We start from the raw sequence: 25,105 nt of genomic DNA, 5'->3' as shown, positions 1-25,105 counted from the left end.
ATGGGCTGCCCGAGGAGGTGGTGGAGTCACCATCACTGGAGGTGTTCAGGAGGAGACTTGATAGGGTGCTTGGTTGCATGGTTTAGTTGATTAGGTGGGTTGGATAGTAGGTTGGACATGATGATCTTGAAGGTCTCTTCCAGCCTGGTCTATTCTGTTCTATTCTATTCTATTCGACCAACACCAGCCTCACTCCAACCTCCTTTCAGGCAGCTGTAGAGAGCAAAAAGATCTCCCCTTAGCCTTCTCTCCACCAGACTAAACAACCTAAGCTTCCTCAGCTACTTCTCCTATGCCATGCCCTGCTAACCCCCCACCCCCCCCCCCAGCCTTGTTGCTCTACTCTGGACATGCTCCAGGACTTAAACATATTTCCTACACTGTGGCATCCAGAACTGAACCCAGCACTCAAGCTGTGGCCTCATGAGGGCTGAGTACGGAGCACCATCACTTCCCTACTCCTGCTGACCACACTGGTTTTGATAGAGGACAAGAAGCCATTGGCCTTCTTGGCCACCTGGGCATACTGCTGGCTCATGTTCAGACACCTGTCCACCAATACCCACAAGTAAAGCAAACACAGCACTTCCCAATGGCCCCAGCCACGGAGCTATCCGATTTCAACCTGTTCCAAATACGGACACCAGTCTGTACATTTTAATTTTAGTTGGCTGCAGTCCATCATTTTGAATATTTGTTACCTGATGAATTTAGCAAAAAATCCTGGCATTCTTCCCAAAGCATAAAGAAAGTGAAAAATCTGAGCTTACAGATGCAGAATTTCATGAATGTAATTTTCATTTATCATGGAAAGGATTCCAGTACAGATACCTGAAGTATCACTGCCTTGGGGAATGCATCTAGTTGTTACAAAGATATGCAGGTGTTACCATAAGTTATCTGTCAGTTCATAACTCACTGGACTAACTGGCTTCACCAGAATAACATTTTTTTTTGGTGCCAGCTGCAGCACTGGCTTTTCAAGTCTTAATGTAATGTCCATGCAATGATGAAGTGGGTTGAAATTCAAATATTATAAATCTTTACCCTACAGAATTCTTTTAATACTAATTAATAATCCTTCATAAAACTACTCAGATGACAAAATGATCAAATTCAGCTACTGGAGTACAAATTTCTGAAAATAACAAATTCTATCCGTATCTCTCAGCTTTCCTATTACCTGCCAATGGAAAAAAAGATCTGAGAATTATTTTCTGTCCTAAGCGCACGAATAATGCCCTCTTATGGCAAAATTCAGACAATCTTCAAAATTTATCCAGTCTAAGATCACTTGAACACTGCATCCAGATCTGATGTCCCCATCATAAGAAAGGCAGAGGTGCTAGGGCAAGTCCAGAGGAGGCTCACAAAGATGATCCAAGGGCTGGAGCACCTCTGCTAAGAGGATAGGCTGAGGGAGTTGGGGTTTTTTATCCTGGAGAAGGCTTCAGCAGGACCTTAGATCTGCCTTCCAATACTTGAAGGGAAGTCCGGAGAGAGACTTTTCATAAGGGTGTCTCACAATAGGATACAGGGGAATGGTTTGAAGATGAGAGAGAATATGTCTAGAGTGAATCTTAGGAAGAAATTCTTCAGTATGGGGTTGGTGAGACTCTGAAATAGGTTGCTCAGGGAGGTTGTGGATGCCTCCTCCCTTGGGGTATTCAAGGCCAAACTGGATGAGGCCTTGAGCTGCCAAGTCTAGTTGAGAGGTGTCCCTGTCCATGACAGGGAGGTAGAAATAAATGATCTCTGAGGTCCCTTCCAGCCTAAGTCATTCTATGATTCTATGATTCTCATTATGAGCTTATGTTCATAAAAAAAAAAAAAAAAAGAAAAAAGAAAGAAAGAAAATAAAAGAAAAAAAGAACAAAAGCACATGAATGAAAAAAATGAAAAACATGCTGTGCATGGCATTTCAGTCAGAATGAGGGATACTCACTTTTTTAATTTCTCTGTGCTTCTTCACTTTTGTGATATTTGAGAAGAAAATTCAGTTTAGAATATCTTTTTTAACAATCAGGATAAGGAACTCATGTTTAGAACGTTGTAATGAGTATGCCTTGCCAATCACCAAATTAAAAATGAGTGTGTATAAAACAAGCTTATATTATGCATATATTTATTGATATTGAAAACAAAGGATTTAAGCGATTTTTGGAAGTGTTTGTAATATAAGTAAACTATAAGGAATAAACAGGCAGGACTGTGGCGAAACTACTGGAAATGTTTATCTCCAATTTCACAACACTTTGGAAGTACAGTAAGACAAATTTGTATGAAGCAGAACAAGTGTCTTAAATGTTAGCAATAGCAAAACGACAAATAACAAAGTTCTCAAGAAACATTTTGTATCTGTTCTGTGATTTTCTTTTATCTTTTCTTCCTTCTCATTGACTGAATAATTTACAATGAATAAAAGGATTTTAAGTTATAAAGGTGTAATTGTGGAGAAGATACTGTGTTCTGGCTGCTGTCCAAACTATACAATTTATTTGCCTTTTTGGCTTAAAACAAACTGCTGCTAACATATTCAAATAAAAATTCAATTAGCAGATGTTCTGGAGAGAGTCAGATTAAAAAATATATAAATATATATAAATATTTAATGGAATGTTTATGTTGTTCAAGAAGAAATTCAACGCAGACTCATCTTAAATTGTGGTTCTTTCAGTAAGGAGCCAAGAAGCAAGTGAAAGAAGCAAACTTTTCAGTGCAATAGAAAATACTGAGGTTTAATTCACAATGTCAGATTACGTGATGCTGTATTTGTCATGTACTAGGTGTTTCCATGAAGCCTGTGCTAATTCTGAGTAGACAAATCTTAAAATAATAAGCATAAAGCAAATTTTAAATCTATTAGGGCAAATAGATAGGGACATCAGTCTATGACTGCTTCTCAGTCTTTCTTTTTAACTAATACAATTTAAGTTGATGACTTAATAGTATTTGTAAAAAGCACAAATCCAGATTGTCCTGAGGCCCAAAAGGTAAAAAAAAAACAAAACAAAACAACCCCCCCAAAAACCCACTGAACACACATTGACTTCATGGGCTTTCACTATCCAGGACAAGTGTTTGCTCATGCCTTTTATGCAACAAGATGAATACAATGGGGTGGCTTTTAAGAAGGGCTTTGACTGAAACAGGATAACTTAAAATACTGTGTTTTTAAGAGCCTTTTAAAATATCTGTTGCACTGAGATTGAGAAAAGGAAAATGGGGCTCCTGTCCCTATGAATGACAAGCATTTGGAGGCATCATATTAATACTTTCACAAAGGAAGAAAAGAGTTCACAGGAACATAACACAATAAAGACCAGAGCTTCCATTTTATCTTCTTTAGGATCTTAGAGGAATGCGGTGGTAGCTCTATAACAAAGCACTAAACTGATCAGTACTGCAGCTAAAACATCAGTACAACACCATCTGTTTCATGCTGATTCCGGAGACAAACCACAGTTCATAGCAGACAACACCAGCCTCTTTAAGAAATGGGAGAGAACACTTTGCTGGAAGCAAAAATGTCTTCCTTGCTATTGATATAATACTATGGTAAGATTTAGGACTTGAAGTCTATAGCATCTCAATGTTTTCCACCTTGGGGAAATTAGAGGTTACTTTAGATTTACATTAAAATTGACACTGCTACTTTAGGTTCCTAAAGAAAAAGTAAGAATGGTCCTAGTGGGTCACTTGAGAGATATAGTTTAAATCCCCAGCTAGGATGTAAAGCAAAAGTATAAGGCTTGATGAGTAGGAGAGAGGACACCTCTGGAGCATGTTCTGTTCCTTAGGGTCCTCTGGTCCATGTACACAGATCCAGGGAACAGTGGGCATTATTCAGATTGTTTCAGTCAATGCTCCATTTGGCATGAATTACTTAAATTATCATATTTTTCATTAGTTTTGTTCTTCTTTCATCTAGAGACACAAATTCTTTAATTTTTATTTAATTTTGCACTGGAAAAACTTCATTAGGGAAAGTAATAGGAACAGTGGCCAAAAGGATATCTAAGGATGAAGGTAAGAACAAGGCATACACAGAATGGGAAAGAATGGTACACAGAATGGGAAAGAATGGTCCACAGAATGGTCCTTCTGCTCCTCTTCTAAAGTAACAGCTTGCAGAATGCAAATAATATGCAGTGATCAATTAGCTGACAAATACCATCAGTAAAGCTTTGTCTGTATTTACAGAGAACAAAATAAATAGAAGACTGCAAGGTATGCAGTTACTACTCTTCATCTGGAGATGATGGATGGTAGGAAATAGGAATACACTATCATATTATCTGGGATCAGATCGGAGGTGGGTAGTTTCAGGCTTCTACTTGTTTTACAAACCTAGTAAGATGAAAGGGAAAAAATAACCTCTCTTTTTCTAAACTTCACTGACTGTAGAGCTCCTTGCACCATAAGACCTGATGGTTGGACTCAATGATCCTGAAAGTCTTTTCCAACTGAAATTATTCCATGATTCCAGAACCTTCATCACAAATACTTCCAACACACAGATTACACATTGTTCTATTGGTTTTGCACTTGTGCTTTCTTGTATTTATAGCTTTCTTGGCCTGAAGCCATCCTTGGTGCATCAACAACCCATCCCTTTTCGTTCAAGTCTTCCTAATGCATATTCTTACTAATCAACTTGCAAAATACTGATGACTTAATTCATTAAAAACTCAAACACAGCCTTGTGCAAGCACAGTGACTCTGGTTATATCACTGACCTCCTTTAGTCATAGTGGCTAAAAGGTGAAAAATCTGACCAAAACACTGCTTCTCCTAGAAACTGCAATGACGTGGTTGCCTCACTGAAAAAAGAAGGCATGAAGGCCTGGTAGCATACCAGGAATCAGCTTACATCTTTTGTACAGACACAGAAGTACTTATTTGATGATGACCTTACAGAAATCACAGTCCATACAATGACAGAGGTCACTAAGAAGAACTGGCTCACTGACTTCCAGGGACACCATTCAGAGCTGAATCTATTTGAGTGGAGACAATTAGAGTTCTAACAAACTAAAAGCACAATGTTTTCTTCTGTTCCCATACAGGTAATAGCGCTTCATTATTGTAAGTTATACTGATCATGTTCCTAAGCACATAATTTTTCTTAAGCTGTGAAAAGAAATAGACTTTTCTGCAAATGGACTTTCACAGAACTTGTAAGCAGTAAAAAGCAAACTTATTAATTCAGTTTGACAACTCACTCTTAGTTACATGCCAACAGTTTTATAAGGCTTTAACCTTGGTGATAATGCCTCAGTCTTCATGATCCACCTGAATAAGCTCATTTAGCAGCTAGGGGACACTATGTTCAAGGACCTGATGCCACCTCCTCTGGTCATACAGTATGACCAGTAGCTTTATCTTGACTGTCTCTTCAATCTTTGGACTAGTTTCTGGGGGGGGGGCGGAATTACTATTCATATTAGCACACCTTCAAAATGAACACATAATGGCTTTCTCACAATAAATTGCTCATACATTTTACACTTTGCACCGGTCTTGTAACTGTAAGAAAGAAAATAAACAAAGATGAACTAATTGGACTACCTATGACCTTTCATTCCTATAGAGCGATTTGACACTAAATAACGAGGACAGAGGAATGAGAAGTTAATATCATTTTCTCTTCTCATTTGAAGTCTGAACACTTAGTGTATACACAGCTCCTTTGACTTTTAAAGGAAGGAATGGATTACATTTGATGGTCACTTTATCATGTTTTTACTACATTTTCCTTTATAACAGCTAGCATTTGATCTTGTATAAATTGTTAAGTTTGTGCTTGTGTTCATAGCAGAAACTGATATTGAATCTGTTGATCTTCTTAATGGCTAGTTGTTGCAAATCCAGTTAAATTCTCTTCCACAGTACTGTCTTTATCCATCGAAATGTGTGTGTGTGGGGGGCTTTTCTTCCTCCTCTGCCATCATCATCCATCTTGGTTTCTTCTCTCTGCCTTCTCTCTCTTAATCCTGTGTCATTTGGGTCCTATTGCTTCCTATAATCTATTCATTTTTTCAGGAGCTTAAAATCTAAGTGAGGAGAAACAAAACAAACAAACAAACAAAACCTCCAAACCAAAATGTTAAGTAAACATTCAAATCCAGTCTTGCCTTTCTGGTTCCTGGCTTCAGTTAGTGTTTAGGTCTAAAGCTAGGCCAGGATACATTAGGATGATTTGTTTGGGTAAAAAGCAGACACCACACACAGATACAACAAATTCAGCATCTGTTTGCTTTGTCCATGAGATTTCGCCTTCTCCAATCACGCGGAAAGACTCAGAACTGCTTGGACTCTGAAACTGAGAGTGAGGGTCTGACTCTATACTGACCCAAGCGATAGAACCTGGAGTAACTGCATGTCATTATGTATCTCACACTCACCAAATCTGAACTGGAAGCACATTATATAAAACCTTATACACACTGTGTAATAGAGGAGTTATTAAAAATCAGCTGCAAAGTAGAGTCCAACTTATTTGTCCTCATCCTCATTTTAGCCTGTAAAATCCACAGCCTGGAAAGCAAGTGTCTTGCATACTTTTCTTTTCACTCACAGGGCTGATTCATGCCAGTAAATACTGAAACCCCACCTCATAGTTTGGAGTTGTAATTTCCATTCCACGAGTTTTGCTTGAAGCTAATACATGCTATTACAAAACATCTAAAGCAAACCTAACTATTTCACTCAGCCCAGCTGTGAAGTTCAAACTGCTTTTTAAAGTTAATTATCATGCTCTGACCTGCACATATGCACATGTTAAATACAAATAAATCAATACAGCATACTTACTCTTTTTCAGTTTGAGTTTTTTTTGTTGAGTTGGGGTTTTTGTTGGGTTTTGTGTGCTTGTGTGTGTGGTTTTTGATTTTTGTTTTTTAATTAGCGTACTGTTGCTTTGCCTAACAGATATATGAATGTGATGGTATCTCACAGATTAAAGTTTCACATTTGTCTCTGTAGTTCATTTACTGTTTTATAAACCCAAAGTCCTTGAGGGAGTGTTGGAAAGCCCCATAATTTTCCTCAATGTTCCATTTTACCTTTTTATCTCTGATGTATCTAGCACATGTGAAAAAGAAATGCAGATAGCCAGGTGGCTCCCCAGTGTCCATTGATACAAAAAGCATGGACAAACACAAGTGTCTTTGTCTAATGCTGATGTTGATTCATGCTTGAGCATATTGTTTTAGTCATCTTTTTCTAAAGTTATATTAGGAGCATATATTTCTGATCTTACCTAAGAGATTATTATTCTGAATTTTAAGAAGAATCATCATTCCTCCTTTTTAGTTAGTTATTAAGGTAACAATCTTTGAGAAGAACAGTTAGAATAATTATATTTTTAGTGTTGGTATTTCATTATAACATTGCCCTTTTTCTTTAACTGGTATTGCTACCAATGACACATCTTCTAAAAATCTTCTGAAAGAGAAGTTATTTTGTATTTGCTTTGTGGCTTTCTGTGCATTCTCCACTGAATCACCCTGCACAGACCACAGCAAGAGGGAGAATACTGATTTAGCTGATTCACTTCTGTTGCTTGGTGTGGTGATCTCTGATTGCACTTAGTTGCAGGGATTTTCCAAAGCAGACAAGTGATTTCTTTTGCCAGGGTGTTGCTGTCAGGACTGAGGCATTCGAACACACTGTATTTCAAGGATGAGCAGCATCATGTTCACAGCCACACTGCCTGCCCAGAGAGAACAAGCTTGCTGATGGCTTAGTTTAACAGCTCTCTAGGGCAGCAAATGTTCACACATTTCTATGCAATTTATTTGTGTTAAGGGGGAAAACTGGAAAAGCATGAATATTTGTAAGGGTACATGATCTGGAGAGTGCAGTTCATCAGACAGCATCAGCTAATTCATCCTCAAGGTATGATATGAAGTGGGCCAAGCTTTTCCAAATTCTGGTTCCATTTATTTTCTGGCATTACTTGTAAGCTGATATCAATGAGATCTGACATTTTGTTTCAGAGGAATGGAGTCTCCTATGCTTTTGTGTTCTGTGGGATCATAACTGCATTTTAACCAGATTTTTTTTTTCCCTTGAAGAAAGTAGTAACTTTGCTAGGCTGGCACTATAGCATAGGGAAGAAACTGTCTTTGAAAGTTTCTCAGGCCATAAAGACATCTACATGTACAGACAAAGTTTGTTTAGTGAGGGCACTGTAGTCAGCCTACTCCCTGCTTTCTGGCTATAATGCCTTAGTATTATTGAATGCTTTGGTTAGTATGGCCAAAGTCTGTAATAGCTGGAACCAAAGCTGTAACTTGAGCATGTACAGTGATTCGTTGTGGGTACTTGTTTACTTGTTAACATATTTCTGCCTGTGGGACATGGCTGCAAGTGTATCATGAGAGATGCTCCCTTGAGTATTGTTGCAATGGTGCTGTGCTGTGCAACCTCTACCACCTCTCTCAACAAGCATGGAAGTCTTGATTAAAAAGGAATTTGTACCTATCAGGTAGAAATTTGTACCTATCAGGTAGCATCAGTATGCTGGCAAGGCAACTTGGTAAAACCTAACCCAAATCTTAAAATACTGTTTGGAAAATTCCAGTCACTTTAATACATCTGTGCTGCACTTTGCATCCTCCTGACATCTTGGGTAAAACTTTTGCAGCTGTCCCACTGCCATTCCTCCGTATCTTGAGGAAAAAAAATCGAGATGGAGAAAATGCAAATCTCAGTCTCGTAACTGCAGAAGTTTCTTTAAGTTTCTAGTAAAAGTCCTGGGGCAAACAGAAAACTACAAATCCAACTGTTGCTCTAACTCTCCTTTCTTACTCTTCTTCGCGCATTTTCTTTTAAAGTTTCAAATCGAGGAAATTCGAGACTGAGTGGGAAAGGAAAAAAAAAAAAAATAAAGACAGAGAGAGAGAAAACGAAAAAGAAAGATCCTCTCTGACTGGGGCTGGCTGTGACCTGATTTCCTTCCCACCACAACATTCTCGTTCCCTCTCTTCAGAGTGACATCTACTGGCCTCCCTCGAAACCCTTCTACTCGCCGCCGCTCCTCGGGGTCTTGGCTCTTCCCGGACCTGCCCCCACCCGAGACCGGCTTCCTGCGCGGCTGCTTTCCCCGGGGGCCCCAATCACTGTCCGGCACGGCTGCCTCCCTCTCAGGCTTGGCCAGTGGTCCCGGCATAGAGACCGCGCAGACATCCCCTGGTGCTGCCGTCGGGGCCCGCGCAGAGCCCCGGGACAGCCCCCACGAAGAAGCAGAAACTTCCCTGGACAGTTTCCCTCTCGACTCCTGCCAGCCCCAAGTGCGCGCAAACTGCGCGGATAGGGATCGGAGACTGCCAGCCGCTGAAGTCCCTTTAGAATCAACCCGGGAGGGAGGGCTTCTCCTCTTAAAAGTCTTTGCTTGCATTGTGCCCACCTAATCCGTGCAGCGAAGCGCACCCTGCGCTCCCTCCGCGGTACCGAGCTGAGCCGGCGACCCCGCGTTGCCTAGGGCGGGCCGGGCCGAGCCGCGCGGCCGCCGGCGCGCTCAGCGGGGTGTGGTCTCGTCATTATTTATGAGCTCCAGCCCCTATTTGCTCAGCTAATGATGCACCGGAGGCCGCGGTGCCTCGCCTCGCTAGCGCGGCGGCGGCGAGGGCAGGGCAGCGCCTGTAACTGGAAACCAAAGCCCGCACCGTCACCGCCCGGTCACTTTCCATTCACTCCTAGGTGCGTAATTGAGGGCTGGGGAAAAGCGCTCCTGGTGCCTTAGGAGCCCAGCTATAAGGATTATTTTACGAAGGAGCCGGGAATACGTTGCAACCACCGGGAAGAGAGACACTTTTTCTTTTTCTTTTTCTTTTTTTTTTTTTTTTTTTTTTTTTGTTTTGTTTTGTTGTTTTTCTTTTTTATTTTCTCCCCCACAATGAGCCAGGTTTGGAATTAAACTGTCCTGGTAGCAGAAGCGGAGTCCATAAACTGAATAGAAACCAGATAAAAATCTGTATCACTGGTTCCTCCAATAGCTGGGTAAGCATAATTTAAAGTTCTCTTTCTTTGCTGTCATAGATGTGAAATGTGTTTGATAGTTGAATTTTCCTGCTGTTCGCAGATAGTTAAAGCAGTATTTTCCAGATTGGCATAGTCTGTCTTTGGCGGGGTTTTCTTCCCCATTCTCTTTCCTTTCTTCTGCTGAATGGCTTTCCTTACAGGATTTAAGTGTAGGACCCAGCCTGTGGTGGATGACACCTGTGCAGCACTTCATAACAAAGCTGTATTAATACTCTCCAAAAGCAATACAGCGTGCTGAAGGCAACTGTAGTGGCAGAAAAACTTCAGCATTTCACCTTCTTAGTGGTTTGCCAGTTTGTTTACAGTTAGAATAGGGTATAAGAGTAGATGTGTAATTAGAATTTGCCTTTTGTCTGTCCTAAAAGATTCTTTAAAAGTACTTGCAAGGGTTTAGGTCTGTGAGTTGTCACCAGAGATCATGTGCACTGGGCATGCTGAATATAGTATCATGACTTACTGAGATAAATTGAGAACTGGGTTATAGCCCAAACCAAGAGTCAAACCTGCAGTGAGTTTCTATTCAGTTACCAGGTATGTAAATCTCTGAGATTAAACCTATTTCTATTAGGTAACTTGCATATCAGACACCCTGAGGTACCTATTTGGCACCATGTGTGTTTATTACTTATGTGTCTAACAGCTGGATAGGAACCATGCAGCTCAGGATTTGAATCTTGTATTTGCCTGTCACTTTTCTGTTAACAGTAGAGATCTACACTTTGAACAATGAAATGTAGCAATGTTTCACTTCTGTACCTGATTGCACTAGAATTGGCAGGAGGCATGAGAGTGGGAGGGAAAGATTACTGAAAGGGGTTTCATTATTATTATTTCCTTCAGTATCATTTAAAGAAAGAAAGCAAGCCACACACTTGTTCCTCTGACTTTTTATCTCTTGCAAAGAAAGCATAGTGCTACTACTGTAAAATATTAATCCCACTGCATATGTTAAGTCACATGTTCTGTATAATTTGCTATTTGTTTTGGCCAGTTAGGGACATTTTATCAGGATTTAACCGCATCTCTCTCTTAGAAGAGGGGCAAGTTAAAGACTATCCCATGGGCTGGTCACAAGGTTTTAAATTTAAAGTCCACAAAGCACCATTAAAACTAGAGTTTATGCAGCCTGTTTAAAAATTATTCTTGGCAAAATGTCTGGAACTATCATTTTATTAGTTAACAGACCCTTAGAGATAATTTGGAACTTGGCCAGAATAGATACATTTCTCCTGTAAGCCAGATTTGTAGCTGGTGTTTTTGTCAATTAGCAGTGTTGTAGCATTACTTGATCTTCATGTATTTTTCAGTACTTTAGAGCAAGTTGTGAAGGAGAGTTTAGAGGGTGGGCTACAAGTTGTGTGCTTACTCACGTGCTCTTCATCCCACCCCTGACTTAGTATGAAGTTCTCATGCAGAAAGAAGTCTTTCAAAGCAATTTACAGTGAGTGGACAGGGAATGACAGAGCTAGTAATGAGATACGGGGCTTCTACCATTAAGTCAGTGATGTGAATCCAGCCTAAATTGGTGATGACCTGAAGTCATCCCTGCCTCACAGCTGGCTCCTGCCACAGTGTGGTAGTTACACCTGGTTCTTTTAGTGATGTCTAGTAGATGGGCTGTTGATGCCAGAAAGAAAAAGAATAAATATCAGCAGGGAAGTAAAATGGGCCTAAAAAGTGAGGATGTGTTTTATCCTCAGTTTTGTAGCTGAGCTGAAGAACAAAGTATTTCTACATGAAATTGAATTTGGACATAACTGGTTTTGGAGAGGTGCAGTTTAGGAGCACTATAGATATGGAATGTACAGCTTGTAATGTCTGCTGAATTTTGAGTCTCATTCAAAGCCCATTGGAATTAATGGGAAAGAGCCACTGACTCCCTAAGCTCAATCCCTTCCTGAGCTTAGAAAAGATCCAGACTTGTTTTGTGGTGTTTTTTGATTCTCTGAGGAGCTCAGTCATCTCAGCAGCTGTACTCTGTAAAATGAACATAGATTCAGCAGAGATGCAGGTGGAGTAGCAGAAATACCAAGTGTAATGTGCATTATGCAACACTGGGTATTCTTAGTGTTCTGCAGAAGTCTACAAGAGCAGGTAAGTATCTTGAAGGGAGCTAACCCAAAACCCTAATGTTGACTAACAGTTTCAGACATGTTGGAATACTTTTGGTTTCAATGGTTTTGAAATTACTAATGTACATAGTCAGGATTTCATCTTAAAAGAAGATCTAGAGGGCTATTAGAGAACTCAACAAATCTTAAAGCTCATTTCTAAGCAACTTTGATTTCAAATGTTTAAAGTAAAAAAACCAACTAACCAACAACCCTAGTCCTCCTTGCTGGCCTCCCCTCCCCCTGCCACAAAAAGGCAAAACAAACCAACACCCAAAAAAACCCAACAAACCAAGCATGAGGGTGAAATTAAATATGATATAAAGTAAGGAGCCACATCTAAAAATATCAGCAAGGTTTTTATTTGTGAAACTTTATCTCCTGTCCTTGCTTTGCTCTGCCTTGACATTTAGTTTAATTATTTCTCCAGCAGGTGGAATTGTCCTTATTTAAATAAACTGAATCTAGTGCTGTAGTTTGCCTTAGCCAAAACCTGGGCTCTGTTGGCTCGTTCTAAGAGGGAGAGAGCTCCTTCTGTGCCAGCACAGAAGACCAGGGGAGAAAAAACATTTTCAAGTGTTCAAAGAGAAAATAGAAGTGCTGTACCTCCTTCCCATTATGTTATGACTTCATCTGGAAAAGCTTTCTAACACAGATCTTTCTGGAGTGTTGGTTTTGCTCCACAAAATTGTAAAACAACAGTAATGCGATCTCTGTCTTTCAGGTTTTGCGTCGTGGATATTAAGTTGCAAATCTGAAGAGATGGCATTTCTTGCACTGCACGTGTGGATTGGGATATTTATTTACTTTAGCAGTGTAAAAGGGTCTTCCCAGCCTCAAGCAAGGGTGTTCCTGACATTCAATGGTAAGAAAAAAGATAAACATTCTTAAGCAAATGTTATGATTGAACATTTTCTTCTTCTTCTTAAAGTCAATAATTGAGTAGAAATCTGCTTTTTGGTCTGCTTCCATTGTTATTTGGTTTGTGTTGCTGAGGTATCTGTCAGCCTAAATTTGTTTCATACCTGAAGTTCATTGCTTCTATACCAATAGGTACATAATTATGAATACCTTCTCTTTATTTTGAAATCTTTATTTGTTAGTAAGTCACAGTAACTTTTATTTTTTTATCCTTAATTCTGTTTGGGAAAGATGATAGCATGTGACATGCAGTGGAAGATATCAATTATTAGAGATTCTTTCATTTGATGCCCAAGCAAGACACTTTGCAAATCAGACTGCTTGAAGATTTAACAAGTTAATTATCCAAGACCAAGTGCTTTGACAAAAATCATTCCTTGTGCACTGTGTTTGGTGTACATAGCATGTAGCAATCACTGATGCCTGCATTCTATAAATAAGCAGTCAAAACTATTATTTTCAAAAGAAAGGGGCTTTTAATTCTGAAGTGATGTGCAATATCCTACTGCTTAAATTACATTATTAGTAAGGTAGCTTTATTCTTCTGGTATTAATCCCTGTCTTAACTGCTGATTTTAGTCAACACTTCAGAATGTTCTTCAGGCTTACAGTTTCTGTTAAACCTGAGCAGAAATTTTCTGTCGCTAATTATAGGGGACTTTTGCTTTTTGGTGTGTATGGCTCACAAGTGCAGCCATGTCCTGCCGTGGGAATTTTCTATGTGCTCTGAAGAGTCTTTAAAGAATCACTTCAAAAATAATCATAGGTAGCAAGTATCACAAACTGCTATTACACCACAATGATCCAAACTATGTACTCTTGAGCCTGAGAGACATCTGGAAGGAGACCTGCCAAGTTGGGCCTTCCACAAATGGAAACCAGCAGAATGAACAATTGTAAGATATGGTATATTGTAGACTCTAAGGCCCTACATTTATGAGTGCCATACTTAATAGGTGTAAATTGGCATGATTCCAGTAAAAGCAATGGGAGAAATTGCATTCGAAGATGGAGCTGGTAAATGAAGAAGTAGGTGGGAATTTCTCATCCTTGCTTAAATGATGTTGGCTTAATGTAGGTGGTACTGATTCAGCACAGCTCAACACAGAAGCAAGTTTTGCTGTGGTTTTGGAGTGTTAAACCTGCAGGTTTGTCACAGTCATGCAGAACAGGCTGATCAGCATTTCCACATTGTGTTTGTGATGGCCTTGAAAGTAGTCTTGGCTTCCTCTGATCTCCGGTATGAGCGTGATGTAGGAAATGTTCAGATTTTGTGGTATTCAGCCTTGTGAATGTGTTTCATTCCTTGGCTCAGCATGGGTATCCTGCAAGTTTGAAGCACAGAGCTATCCATAGGGCAAAACCCACCAGACCCAGACACTTAGAAAACGTAATGACTGGATGAATTGAAACCTTCATTTTTCTGTCCCTCTCTGAAAGGAAGTCATCCCTCTTTCCTTTAAAAAGGTTATGACAGCTTTGTCCGAGCCACCCTTCATCTGATGAGGTTCTTGGATCCCAAGAGCTCTGCCACCCCCATACCAGACCTGGGGACACAGCCTCACTTTTCTGATTCATGACTGTTACTTTTTTTGATGCTTCCTTTGCAGCTCACTTCTGCACTATCATGTACAGTTGGCACATACCGTATTTCCTCTCCTGGATTTTTAAAGTAATGTTTTGAGTGGATCTCTAACCTCAGCAAAGGTTAGGGGAAAGTGTCACCAAAGGCTTGAAATACTATCTAATTATCTTTAAAAAATGGACATGTCAATTTTTCTAATACTTATCTCAACATTTAACCTTTCAAAACCCCAAATCCCTACATTTTAAAGCTCTTGTTTTTTTAACTAGTCTATCAAAGTCACAAAAGTAAGAAAATAATTGAGTTTTATAATATAACAATGTCTGAAATAAAAGGCTGATTCTATTTTTTTTTTTTTTTGGGGGGGTGGGGGGAGAGGGTATAATCTAAACCCAGTAATTTTATTTTTAAGCCTGGTGAAAAGAGTTTGCAGGTTGTTGTGTATAACAAGGTAATGGCCTGCCACCTATAGTATGAACTTCTGGTCTCTGAATCTTCATTTATTTCTGTGGACAATGATGTAAGATAAAAAGGTGAAGCATATTATTGTTCTTTACCCAAGTATCGTAGCATACTGTTCCTGCATAAGCTGCCACATGGCTTATTGTTTCCATGCTCTGAGAAGTTGTCTGGAGAATTGTCACTCTTTAAAAGTACATCATTTGAAAATAAACTATGATTGGGATTCATTATGTTTTAAATGACGTTAGCCAATAAAGACAAGTTATTCACGCTGAGGATGCTTAGATGATATTTTCCAAGTTCTGAATTGGATTTGGCTTGGTGTCTATAATTATACTGCATATGTTTTGGGGATAGAATGTATACAATGAGGAGAAAATGAGTGATGCTTTTCAAAGATAACCTGCTCCTTCAGAATCAAGTCAATCATTTTATTCACATTGCAGCAATTCTCATGGGAAAATCCAGAAAGTATCTTGACCTATTCTGTTGTTCATTGGGAAAGATAAAAATGAGAATCATTTGAATCGTGGCTTGCTTTTCTTTTTTCTATCTACTTCATTAAGAATCAAATGTAATTAAAAAATAAGCCTGGGTAATACCTCAAGAGCCTGATAATAGGGATTTTGCAATTAACTTCAATGGATAAAGGGCTGCAACCCTAATTTCTATTTTTTAAATCAAAAGCCTGGCCCCTTGTCTAATTAAAATGTACTTCAGGAGTTAGCTGAGATTGCTAAATGTGTGTCTGATCTGAGTGCAGAACTTAGAGCTGTCTGCATCCTGAGTGTGTCATACAGAATCCTAAGGCCTGATTTCTATTGCTTAGAATAGAATTAACCAGGTTGGAAAAGACCTTTGAGATCATAGAGTCAAACCTATCACCCAACACCATCTAATCAACTAAACCATGACACCAAGTGCCCCATCCAGTCTCTTTGCACCTTGTGTAGCCATTTACTCAGATTAAATAGAAGGTCAGGCTGGAGCTGAACTGTGTTTTGCACAGGTAGACTTTTGCATGGCATTAGGCCTGCGCGTACTTAGGGAAATAGCTCCAGTTTGCTTGGAGTGATTTGTCATGACTGAACTGCTCCGGTCAATTGTGCTGACTCAAACCACTGAGAGTTGTACAACATCTGTTCTCAGAGCCGCTGCAGTTCAAATAAACTGCTCCAGATTTCTCTGATTCTGAAACTGCAAAGATGTGAAGTCTGTGGTGTAGAAGCTGCAGTAGTGTTGGGGAATCATCTGCTGTGTCACCCCAGAATATGCAAGACTGAGGGGAAACAAAGGACCTGACACATCTTTCTGCACTATTAGTATACTATCCTGCCTTTTCATATTACTGACTCCTTGTCCCCAGAATAGATCTTCCTTAACCTACTTTAATCACCTATCATAACTTAAAGTACCATGTTTTTTGTCCCCATGGCAAAAGACTTACCTTATCTGTTTATGAACTATCAAAGGTAGTGCCTGCTGTTTCTCAAGCTGCATACATTCTTTCTTCTAATTGCACATTCTTGAAGAGATAATCAGGAGCAGTTTCCCTCAGTCTTCACAGGGGCAAAACCTTCCTTAAGCCAACAAGACTATTACCAAAATAAGCAAGGAGTTGTATTGGACTTTAATTCCAACTCATAGCTAACATTTTGGTTTTTATCACAACCCTGAAATGTTGGGCCATACCATTTGACCATCAGGTTCTGAACCGGTCAATACAAGTCAAGTAATTATGTTTTAAAATACACTTGAAAAAGTCTTCTTTGGGCTTTGAATTATTATGGAGACACACAACCAAGCGATGATTTCGCAACTCACTGAGAAACACATCTGCTTGACCAGACATTTTAGGTTGGCATGAAATTTCCCATACACATTCTCCCTTTGTCTCCAGTTAAAATTCCATGAGAAATGGATCAAGGCTAATTTTAAGACAGTTTTGTTCTTTTTGTCATAAAGTTACTAGAACATGTAAAGCACTTTTAAGATAATATCAGTCAGCTTCTTAATGACAATTAAAAAGCATAAAATATCACCAGAGCAACAGCAGCACTTATTCAACTGTCAACATATTTGAAAAGATTTAATGCAACCCCTGTGGTTACCCTCAAGGAAAAATAAAGAGACAGAACCATTTTATTTGAGCTCTTGAGCCACAGCAATACAAGTTGTTTTGAAACAATCCCTCATTGTAATGTTAATGTTACCACAGTTAATAAAAAGTTCATTTATTATTTGGGGGCCTTTGTGCTGATGACAGTCTAGTAGGCAATAGTTTATATTCAAATAGTTGATTGGGTCTTTGGTGATGTCCATTAAATGAAAGCTATTTGCACTATTAAGTAGAGGTAAAGCTTGTTTTATTCTTTAAGAACAAAATTGTGGTTTTATTTTTCTTTATATGGAGAACTCACACAAACATCTTCTTGAGCATTTATATATTTGCATAAATTTCAGAAAACTCAGCCACAAATCAGTTTGGAGAAAATTTGACTTTCACAAATGCAGGGATCTTAAATAATCCTAATTTATAGTGTTGAACACCAGTCATGAAAATGTTTCCCTTTCAGTTGTCTCAAGCTGGAGATCTAAAAGCTCACTTTGGAATACTGTCAACTAAAAATTCTTGCATCTGGTCATATTGACAGTTTCAGTTGTTTCACTATTTAAAGATAGATTCTGCCATGTGCTGTGACTTCAGTCACAAAAACAATCAAGCAATTAAGCTGAAGTCACAGGTGATGTTTGGTCTAGTTCTTTGTTCTCTGAAGTTACTACACGAACTATCCCAGTAGGAGAGCACAAATAAGTACATGGTCTTCAAGGTAGTTAATTAGGAGTTCTCAAATTTAGAAGAAAATCTTATAAATTTAATCCTCCTCCTGGATGAACTCATCCAAATTTTAAAAAGCTTGGGAATTTTGGTTGTCTCTTGCATGATAAGAGGTAGATCTGCTATCTAAGATTCTTCCTCCTTTTAATCTCTTTGTATTCCCCAGATCAGTCAGTTTGACCTGTATCTGAACATGTTTTTTGTTGGTTATTTTTGTGGTGGGTTTGTTTTTGTTTGTTTGGTTGGTTGGTTTTTTGTTTTGTTTTTTTAGATTGAAGAAATCTAACTCTGAACACTTTGATAGATTCAACGCATCTCAGCACTCTACTTGTCAGAGGAGAAAGCAGCTTATCTTGGCCAATTCCACTGCTGTCTCATTACAATTCTCTCTTGTGTTGCCTGTGCAAGGCAAATGCTGTACTCCCTACACAGGCAGTTAAATTGCCATTATTTTACAACACATCTTCTTTTATGTTTAAAAAATGTGATGAGAGAAAAAATGGCAGAAATATTTCTTACACTCTATCTTGTTTGGGACTTTTCAAGAACCAGTAACAAGAGTTCCTCTGTGAGCCATTTCCATACTGGATGAGTTCACAGTGTGCTTTGATATGTGGTGCTGCACAAGCCTTTGTGTGTATCAGATGTAATTAGTGACATGACGCACAATAATTACTCATTTTATTGAAGCGCGTTGACTGAGGTCCTGCTAGGAATAAATACAGAGACCAAGACCTTACCCATCATTTGAACTCGCTATTTCCTCAACATGTAGTTTGTCCCTTATGGTTCTGACTTTTCAGTGTCCTCAATAACACTCCTTAATAAAAAGAGTGGACACCCTTTCTCAGTGAAAGGTCTTCGTTGTGGGGACACAGTGTGCCATCTCATCTAACATTCAGACAGCAGTGGCTGCAACAGATACTAGGTTAAAAGAAGGCTGTGTTTTGACCTGCTCATCCAATGGCAGAGTTAGGGTGTCAGGAAAAATAATAATTCCAGGCAGCAGCACAGACTAAGGGTTCTCCTGCTGGAAAGGGGCTCCAAGGAGAAAGACCTTGGAGTCGTCGTGTACAGCAAGTTCTCCATTGCACAACAATGTGCCCTTGTGGGCAAGAGGGCCAATAGTATTCTGGGGTGCTTTAAGAAGGGTGTATCCAGGAGGTCTATGGAGAGTCTCCTCCACCTCTACTCTGCCCTGGTGAGCAGGGTAGATCTAGGTTGGACAATAGGAGGAAGTTTTTCATAGTGAGAGTGGTGAAATACTGGAACACATTTCCCAGAGATGTGGTTGAGGCCCCATTCCTGGAGACATTCAAGATCAGATCTGATGTGGCCCTGGGCAGTCTGATCTAGTTGGAGATGTCCCTACTGTGCAAGCGTGTTGGACAAGACCCACTCTGAGGGTCCCTTCCAACCTAATGCAATCTGTGAACCTATAAATGTCCTTTCCAACCAAAACCTTTCTATGATTCTATAACTCTGTGCTGTTAGGGAAATAAAGTGAATATCATATCTGCTCTGTGAATGCCAGCAAATCACCATAAGCCTGATCTGTGTGAGCACCTTTCAGGGGTGAGCTCTTAATCTAACCAGTTATAAACTGGGTGACCATCCCAGGAGTGTGATACAGCATTTTCAATGGTGTTGGTAGTCCTGGGGCAGGAAGAATGGCTTGGGATTTGTTATTTTCATTTAGGTCTGTAAGTAAAGGCTTCATATAAGACACAACTACTTTTATGAGAAGGTTTTTCTTCTAGTACCAATTTCAAATGCAAATAAGCTTTTGTGAAATACAACATTTAGAGATAGTTTGGGGTGAATACTAAGACTTTTGAACTATTCTGCTTAATCTTGCTCACTGTTTTGTGATAAATTGCCTCAACAAAATTATCTTCTGGAGTGGAGATGAAGAGACATTGCAGTCATCCCGGATTGCCAAGTCAATTAATAATAATAAAAGAAGAAAAAAAAAAAGGAAGAAGAATAGAAATCTTGGCAATTAATTTTATCTTTCAAAAAAGACAACCAACCTCCCCAAATTAAACTTAAGCCATATTACCTAAAGGATTAATTTTCCATCATTAAGAGGTTAGAATAGAATAGAATAGAATAGACCAGGTTGGAAGAGACCTTCAAGATCATCGTGTCCAACCTATCATCCAACACCACCTAATCAACTAAACCATGGAACCAAGCATCCTGTCAAGCCTTGCCCTGAACACCCACAGCGACGGCGACCTCACCACCTCCTCGGGCAGCCCATTCCAATGGGCAATCACTCTCTCTGTGTAAAACTTCCTCCTAAACTCCAGCCTAAACCTCCCCTGATGCAGCCTGAGACTGTGTCCTCTTGTTCTGGTACTGGTTGCCTGGGAGAAGAGACCAACCTCTGCCTCACTGCAACCCCTCTTCAGGTAGTTGTAGAGAGCAATAAGGTCACCCCTGAGTTTCCTCCTCTCCAGGCTAAGCAACCCCAGGTTCAGACTGGAATTCTGAAATGAAGGAAAAGGACTCTTCTTTGTAGTTACATGGTGAATGTGTGACACAATTCTCTTTCAACTGTCAACTTCTGTCTCCTTTTTGTATTTCCTTTGTAATTTCATATATTGCTTTGCAAATAGAAGTGAATAAAAAGGTCTTGTAAATCCTTGCCTGAGACTAAGAGGCTTTCTTAGTCACCTGTTTTTATGATAATTTGTTGTTGTTTCTTGGAATTTTAATTTGTTTAATACCATTTCCCTTTACCATTCTTAATAAAAAATACATTTAATTCTGAAAGCTTTGAGTTATGCAGAATAAATCAGTCCCTGTCAGCTTGGAATCAATTAAATTGAGCAAATATTTGACTGCTTTTAACGTTTGTACAAGTCAGGCTATATCTCTCAGACTCCCAGCTTTAAGGAGCTGCAGAGTTAGATTTACAGGGATAATGGAAATATGTGAGGCAAGTGTCTGGTTGCTCCTTCAGTTCAATGGCTGGGAATGAGGAGGTTCATTTTCTTTCCTTCTCATGTAACAGACCAAGAATGCAAAGATTTGAACAGCATAAAAAGATAAATATCATGGTATATATGCACACAAAAATCAATAGTGTAACAGGAAGCAAAGAGAGAAAGATACTGAACAGAAGGAGAAACTTCTTCACTGTGAGGATGACAGAGCACAGGAACATGCTGCCAGAAAGGTTGTGGATTCTCCTTCTCTGGAGACTTTCTAAATCTGCTTGGATGTGTTCCTGTGTGACCTTCTCTAGCTGACCTTTCTATGGCAGGGGAGTTGGACTCAATCTTTTGAGGTCCCTTCCAGCCCCTAACATTCTGTGATTCTGTGATAATCATACAGTAGTTGATTTTAGTGCAAAAAGGCGTGTATTCAAAACACTGTATCATATACATCTATATGTGCACCCACAACTTCTGCCTGATCACAAACATTATTCTGAGTGCGAGTCATACCCTAGGCTGCATCAAGAGGAGTGGGGCCAGCAGGTCAGGAGAGGTGATTCTGCCCCTTTACTCTGCTCTTCTGAGACCCCACCTCAAATACTGTGTCAAGTTCTGATATCCCCATCATAAGAGGAACACAGAGTTATTGGAGCAAGTCCAGAGGAGGGCCAAAGGTTGAAATACCTCTGCTATGAGGATAGGCTGAGGGAGCTGGGGTTGTTCAGCCTAGAGAAGAGAAGACTCTGGGGGGGACCATAGAGCTGCCTTCCAATCCCCAAAAGTATCCTACAGGAAGGCTGAAGAGGGTTTAAGAGGAGTCACTTGAAGCTGAGGGAGAGTAGGTTTAGACTGGATCTTAGGAAGAAATACAAGGGTGGCAAGACTGCAATAGTCTTCCCAGGGAGGTTGTGGATGTCTCCTCCCTGGGGGTGTTCAAGGCCAGGTTGATAAGGCCTTGAGCAGCCAAGTCTAGCTGAGAGGCATCCCTGCCCATGACAGGGAGGTTGGAATAGATGATCTCTAAGGTCCCTTCCAACCTAAGCCAATCTAGGATTCTTAAAACCTGAAACTGTTATAGAAACTCCATGAGAAGATTCACTGATCTTAGAAGGCAAGAGCAGAGTTACCTTATCCTCTCCTGAGCCATAGCCATATGGGAAGCAGAATATGTTGTTTTTATGGAGGTAAACAGTGTCACGCATGTCTTTGACCTTCCCAGTGCATTCCAGCAACACAGGACAGTTCCTAACACAATATGTTTCTGCAGTTCTTAGAAATTCCTTCTTGTGTGAAATAATCAACCTGCATGCCTGTCAGTGCAGCGTTCTCAGAGGGTCTCTGTCAAGTGCTCTTATGAGGTGTGATATCAAATTAGAGTACAAAAATGAGAGCACTCGCATCTTGAGAATGGCACTTTCTAGGCTTTTAATATCAACCAATTAAGATGTTATTTTCAAGGAGAGTCTTGGCATCGTTTCAAAAATTTACTTTTTAAGGTCTGAAAAGGATTTAGTTGGCATGGAGAGTTGATCCTAGGCTTAGACTTCAATGTGAACGCAGCTGGAATTTTTTAAGCTGATTCAGCTAAAAACCCATTTCCTGCCACCGTTGAGAATAATGCACCATCATTTTAGTTTTGGTTTGGTTTGGTTTGGTTTTTTCTTTTCCCCTAAAGCAGAAAATCCTTCAGCAAAGATAAAAACATTTAAAACCCTCATGAGGTGTTTTATTGTGGTTTGTGCTGGGGAAATAAAGCTGTGCATACATGGCTATAAAATCTGAAAATTAATATGCCTGTAAAACCATTACCTCTGATTTAAAAATTTACCATCTTTATGGCTTTGATAAGTCCCTTTAAAAATGAAAAGAATGTCAGGCACTCATTTTGTCCTGTAGAAACCTTGGGGGTTTTAGGATATTTGCAAACATAAGACTTTTGGAAACAATTTTCAAAAGTTGAGTAAGAAAAGAATCAAATATGAGTTGTTCTGGGTTTGTTTTTTATTTCATTGTGCATTTGTTACAACTCTGCTGTTTCCTGATCTCAGGTAACGTGTCCTCACACAGGGAGCTGAAAAAGTCCATTCCTAAAGTCGCAAAACTGCCTAAAATTGCAAAAATAATTTGAAAGTTTAAGTTGTGCTCAGGTATACTACTACCTACACTAACTGTTCAGAAATTGAGGAGGAGACTTAGTCTTTGTAATCATGTTTTGGCCCACCAGCCAAGTCCAACAAACAGCAAGATTTTACCTGGTCCCATCTTTTCCTTCTAGAGATGGGAAAATCTTTGCTTGCACAGTATGTGTTTCTTTAGATGATGAATTTTACCTCCTGCCTCAGCGCCCTGAAAATGAACAGTCACTTCATGAAACAGAAGCATGGTGCTTTCAAAAGTGAAAGAGCACAAGTCATGCTGCATTTGTTATGTATATATGACTAGACTAGTTAAAGCTGCTGCTGTGTCCCCTTCAGTGAAAGCAGGCACTGGGCGAGAGGGGCAAGCACAGGGATCCAGCATCTCCCCAGCAGATGGGGAGAGCAGACCACCCTGATGCTGGAGCTCTGAAGAGGCTTTTATAGAGGAAGTTTGTGCCAGCTGAATCAATACTGATGCACGTTTCATACCTACTGTGGTGATTTACAGAGGTGTGTTTTGGGGGTGGTGATCCAATAGAATTATTCAAACAAATACAACCAACAAAACTCCCCAACCTTTCTTGAATAACTTTTGTTTGCAGATACAGAAATCTTCCACAAATGATGACTTAGCTTCCATTTGCTATTTTAAAAAAGGTACATTTCATTCCAGGTTCTCAGGGTGTCATTGCCAGAGAACTTTCCCTCATAAGAGCACTCTAGACACATCCAACAATTCTGGAGAGTGATGAGATCCTTCTCTATTATTATGATTATGATGATTATTATTGTTGTTGTTGTGCTTCTAGGGCGTGTTCTTTTGTTGGTATTGATACTGGTATTTTGGCATTGGTATTAATATTGGTATTGGAGGAAGGTGTTGAATACTGGTTTTGAGGTAGCGTCAGTTCTTCTCTGAGTATGCAAGAGGCAAGCAGCTGAGATTTTTCTTTTCACTCTATGTTGTGACTGTGAAGAACCTTTGCTTTAAGGTTCTTCTCTTTCTACAGTTGAGGAGACAATGGCTTTGAGAAGGGTTTATGGTTTGCTTATGACTGTTGAAAGCTTCCCCAGCCAGCTGGAGAAAACTCCCTTTCAGATCAGATTGGATGCAAAAGAAAACATCCAAGATCTACCTTCAGATTTTGTGTAACATCAATAAACTGCAGCACTCTGAATAAACAAGGTGGCCACTCACTGTTTACAGTTTCCTTTGCTTATTTTTACTGCTCTGTGCCTATGATAGCCCCAACCTGTTTGCTGAGCAGCTGAAGAGGACTTTTGCTTAAAGTGGGTTCATAGGTATGAGTCCTATGTGGAAATGTGTGAGGAAGAATTAGCAGATTGTGGGATTATTTTTTTTCTCTGAAAAGGCCTTTCAAGAAAGCCACTGTTCCATTGTGGAGAGTGAAAGAGGGATGTAGCAGTCACCAAAAGGTGAAAGGGTCTTGTGGACATTACTCACAGGCACAAAGAGTTAGCATGAAGTTACTCCATCCCAGCTCTCATTGTATGAGAACATTCAGCTGCACTGTCTGCTCTGGATATAATCTCCATCTGCTTCGAAACTGACTTCATGTTTGATACCAGACCTTCTCATGCTGGAGAAAGTACATGTGTGTACGCTCCTTAGCCTCAGTTAGGAGGCAAAATGCTAATTTTCTACGCAGTAATTGAGCATGGTTCTGGCTTGCTACATTATTTATATGTTGACATATTCTGTAGTCATGCCAATGGGGCTGGTTTTTTTTTGGTTTGTGGATGGGAGAGACTAGGGAAAGAGACTGCTGTGTTTAGTTTTGGGCTCTCCCACCATGAGAGGGAAGAAGCCCAGTGGCAAGGTGGAAGAAGCCCAGTGAGGGGCCACTAAGCTGTATGGGTTATGGAGCACATGGCAAGCAAAAAGAGGCTGAGACCACTAAGTTTCATCAGCCTGGAGAAGACTAAGGGACATGTCATGGCTGTCTTCAACTGCTTGATGGGGAGAGTATGGAGAGAGCAGAGCCAGACTCTTCTTGGAAGTGCACAGTGACAGGACAAAAGGCAAAAGT

At 39.8% G+C, this 25,105-nt stretch overlaps 1 protein-coding gene across 1 annotated transcript in view; it reads left to right on the top strand.

The window, feature by feature from the left end:
* The first annotated feature begins 12,890 nt into the window (after positions 1 to 12,890).
* The window catches only part of SEMA3C (semaphorin 3C), a 116,037-nt gene continuing 103,822 nt past the window's right edge, over positions 12,891 to 25,105 (top strand). The window contains exon 1 of the mRNA XM_009900009.2: positions 12,891 to 13,026. Within this exon, the coding sequence (XP_009898311.1) occupies positions 12,924 to 13,026 (103 nt within the window). The 5' untranslated portion in view covers positions 12,891 to 12,923. The remainder of the gene's footprint in view (positions 13,027 to 25,105) is intronic.

Source organism: Dryobates pubescens, chromosome Z (assembly GCF_014839835.1).
Source record: "Dryobates pubescens isolate bDryPub1 chromosome Z, bDryPub1.pri, whole genome shotgun sequence".
NCBI lineage: Eukaryota > Metazoa > Chordata > Aves > Piciformes > Picidae > Dryobates > Dryobates pubescens.
The sequence above is the reverse complement of the archived record's forward strand: the minus strand, read 5'-3'. Positions and strand labels throughout refer to the sequence as shown.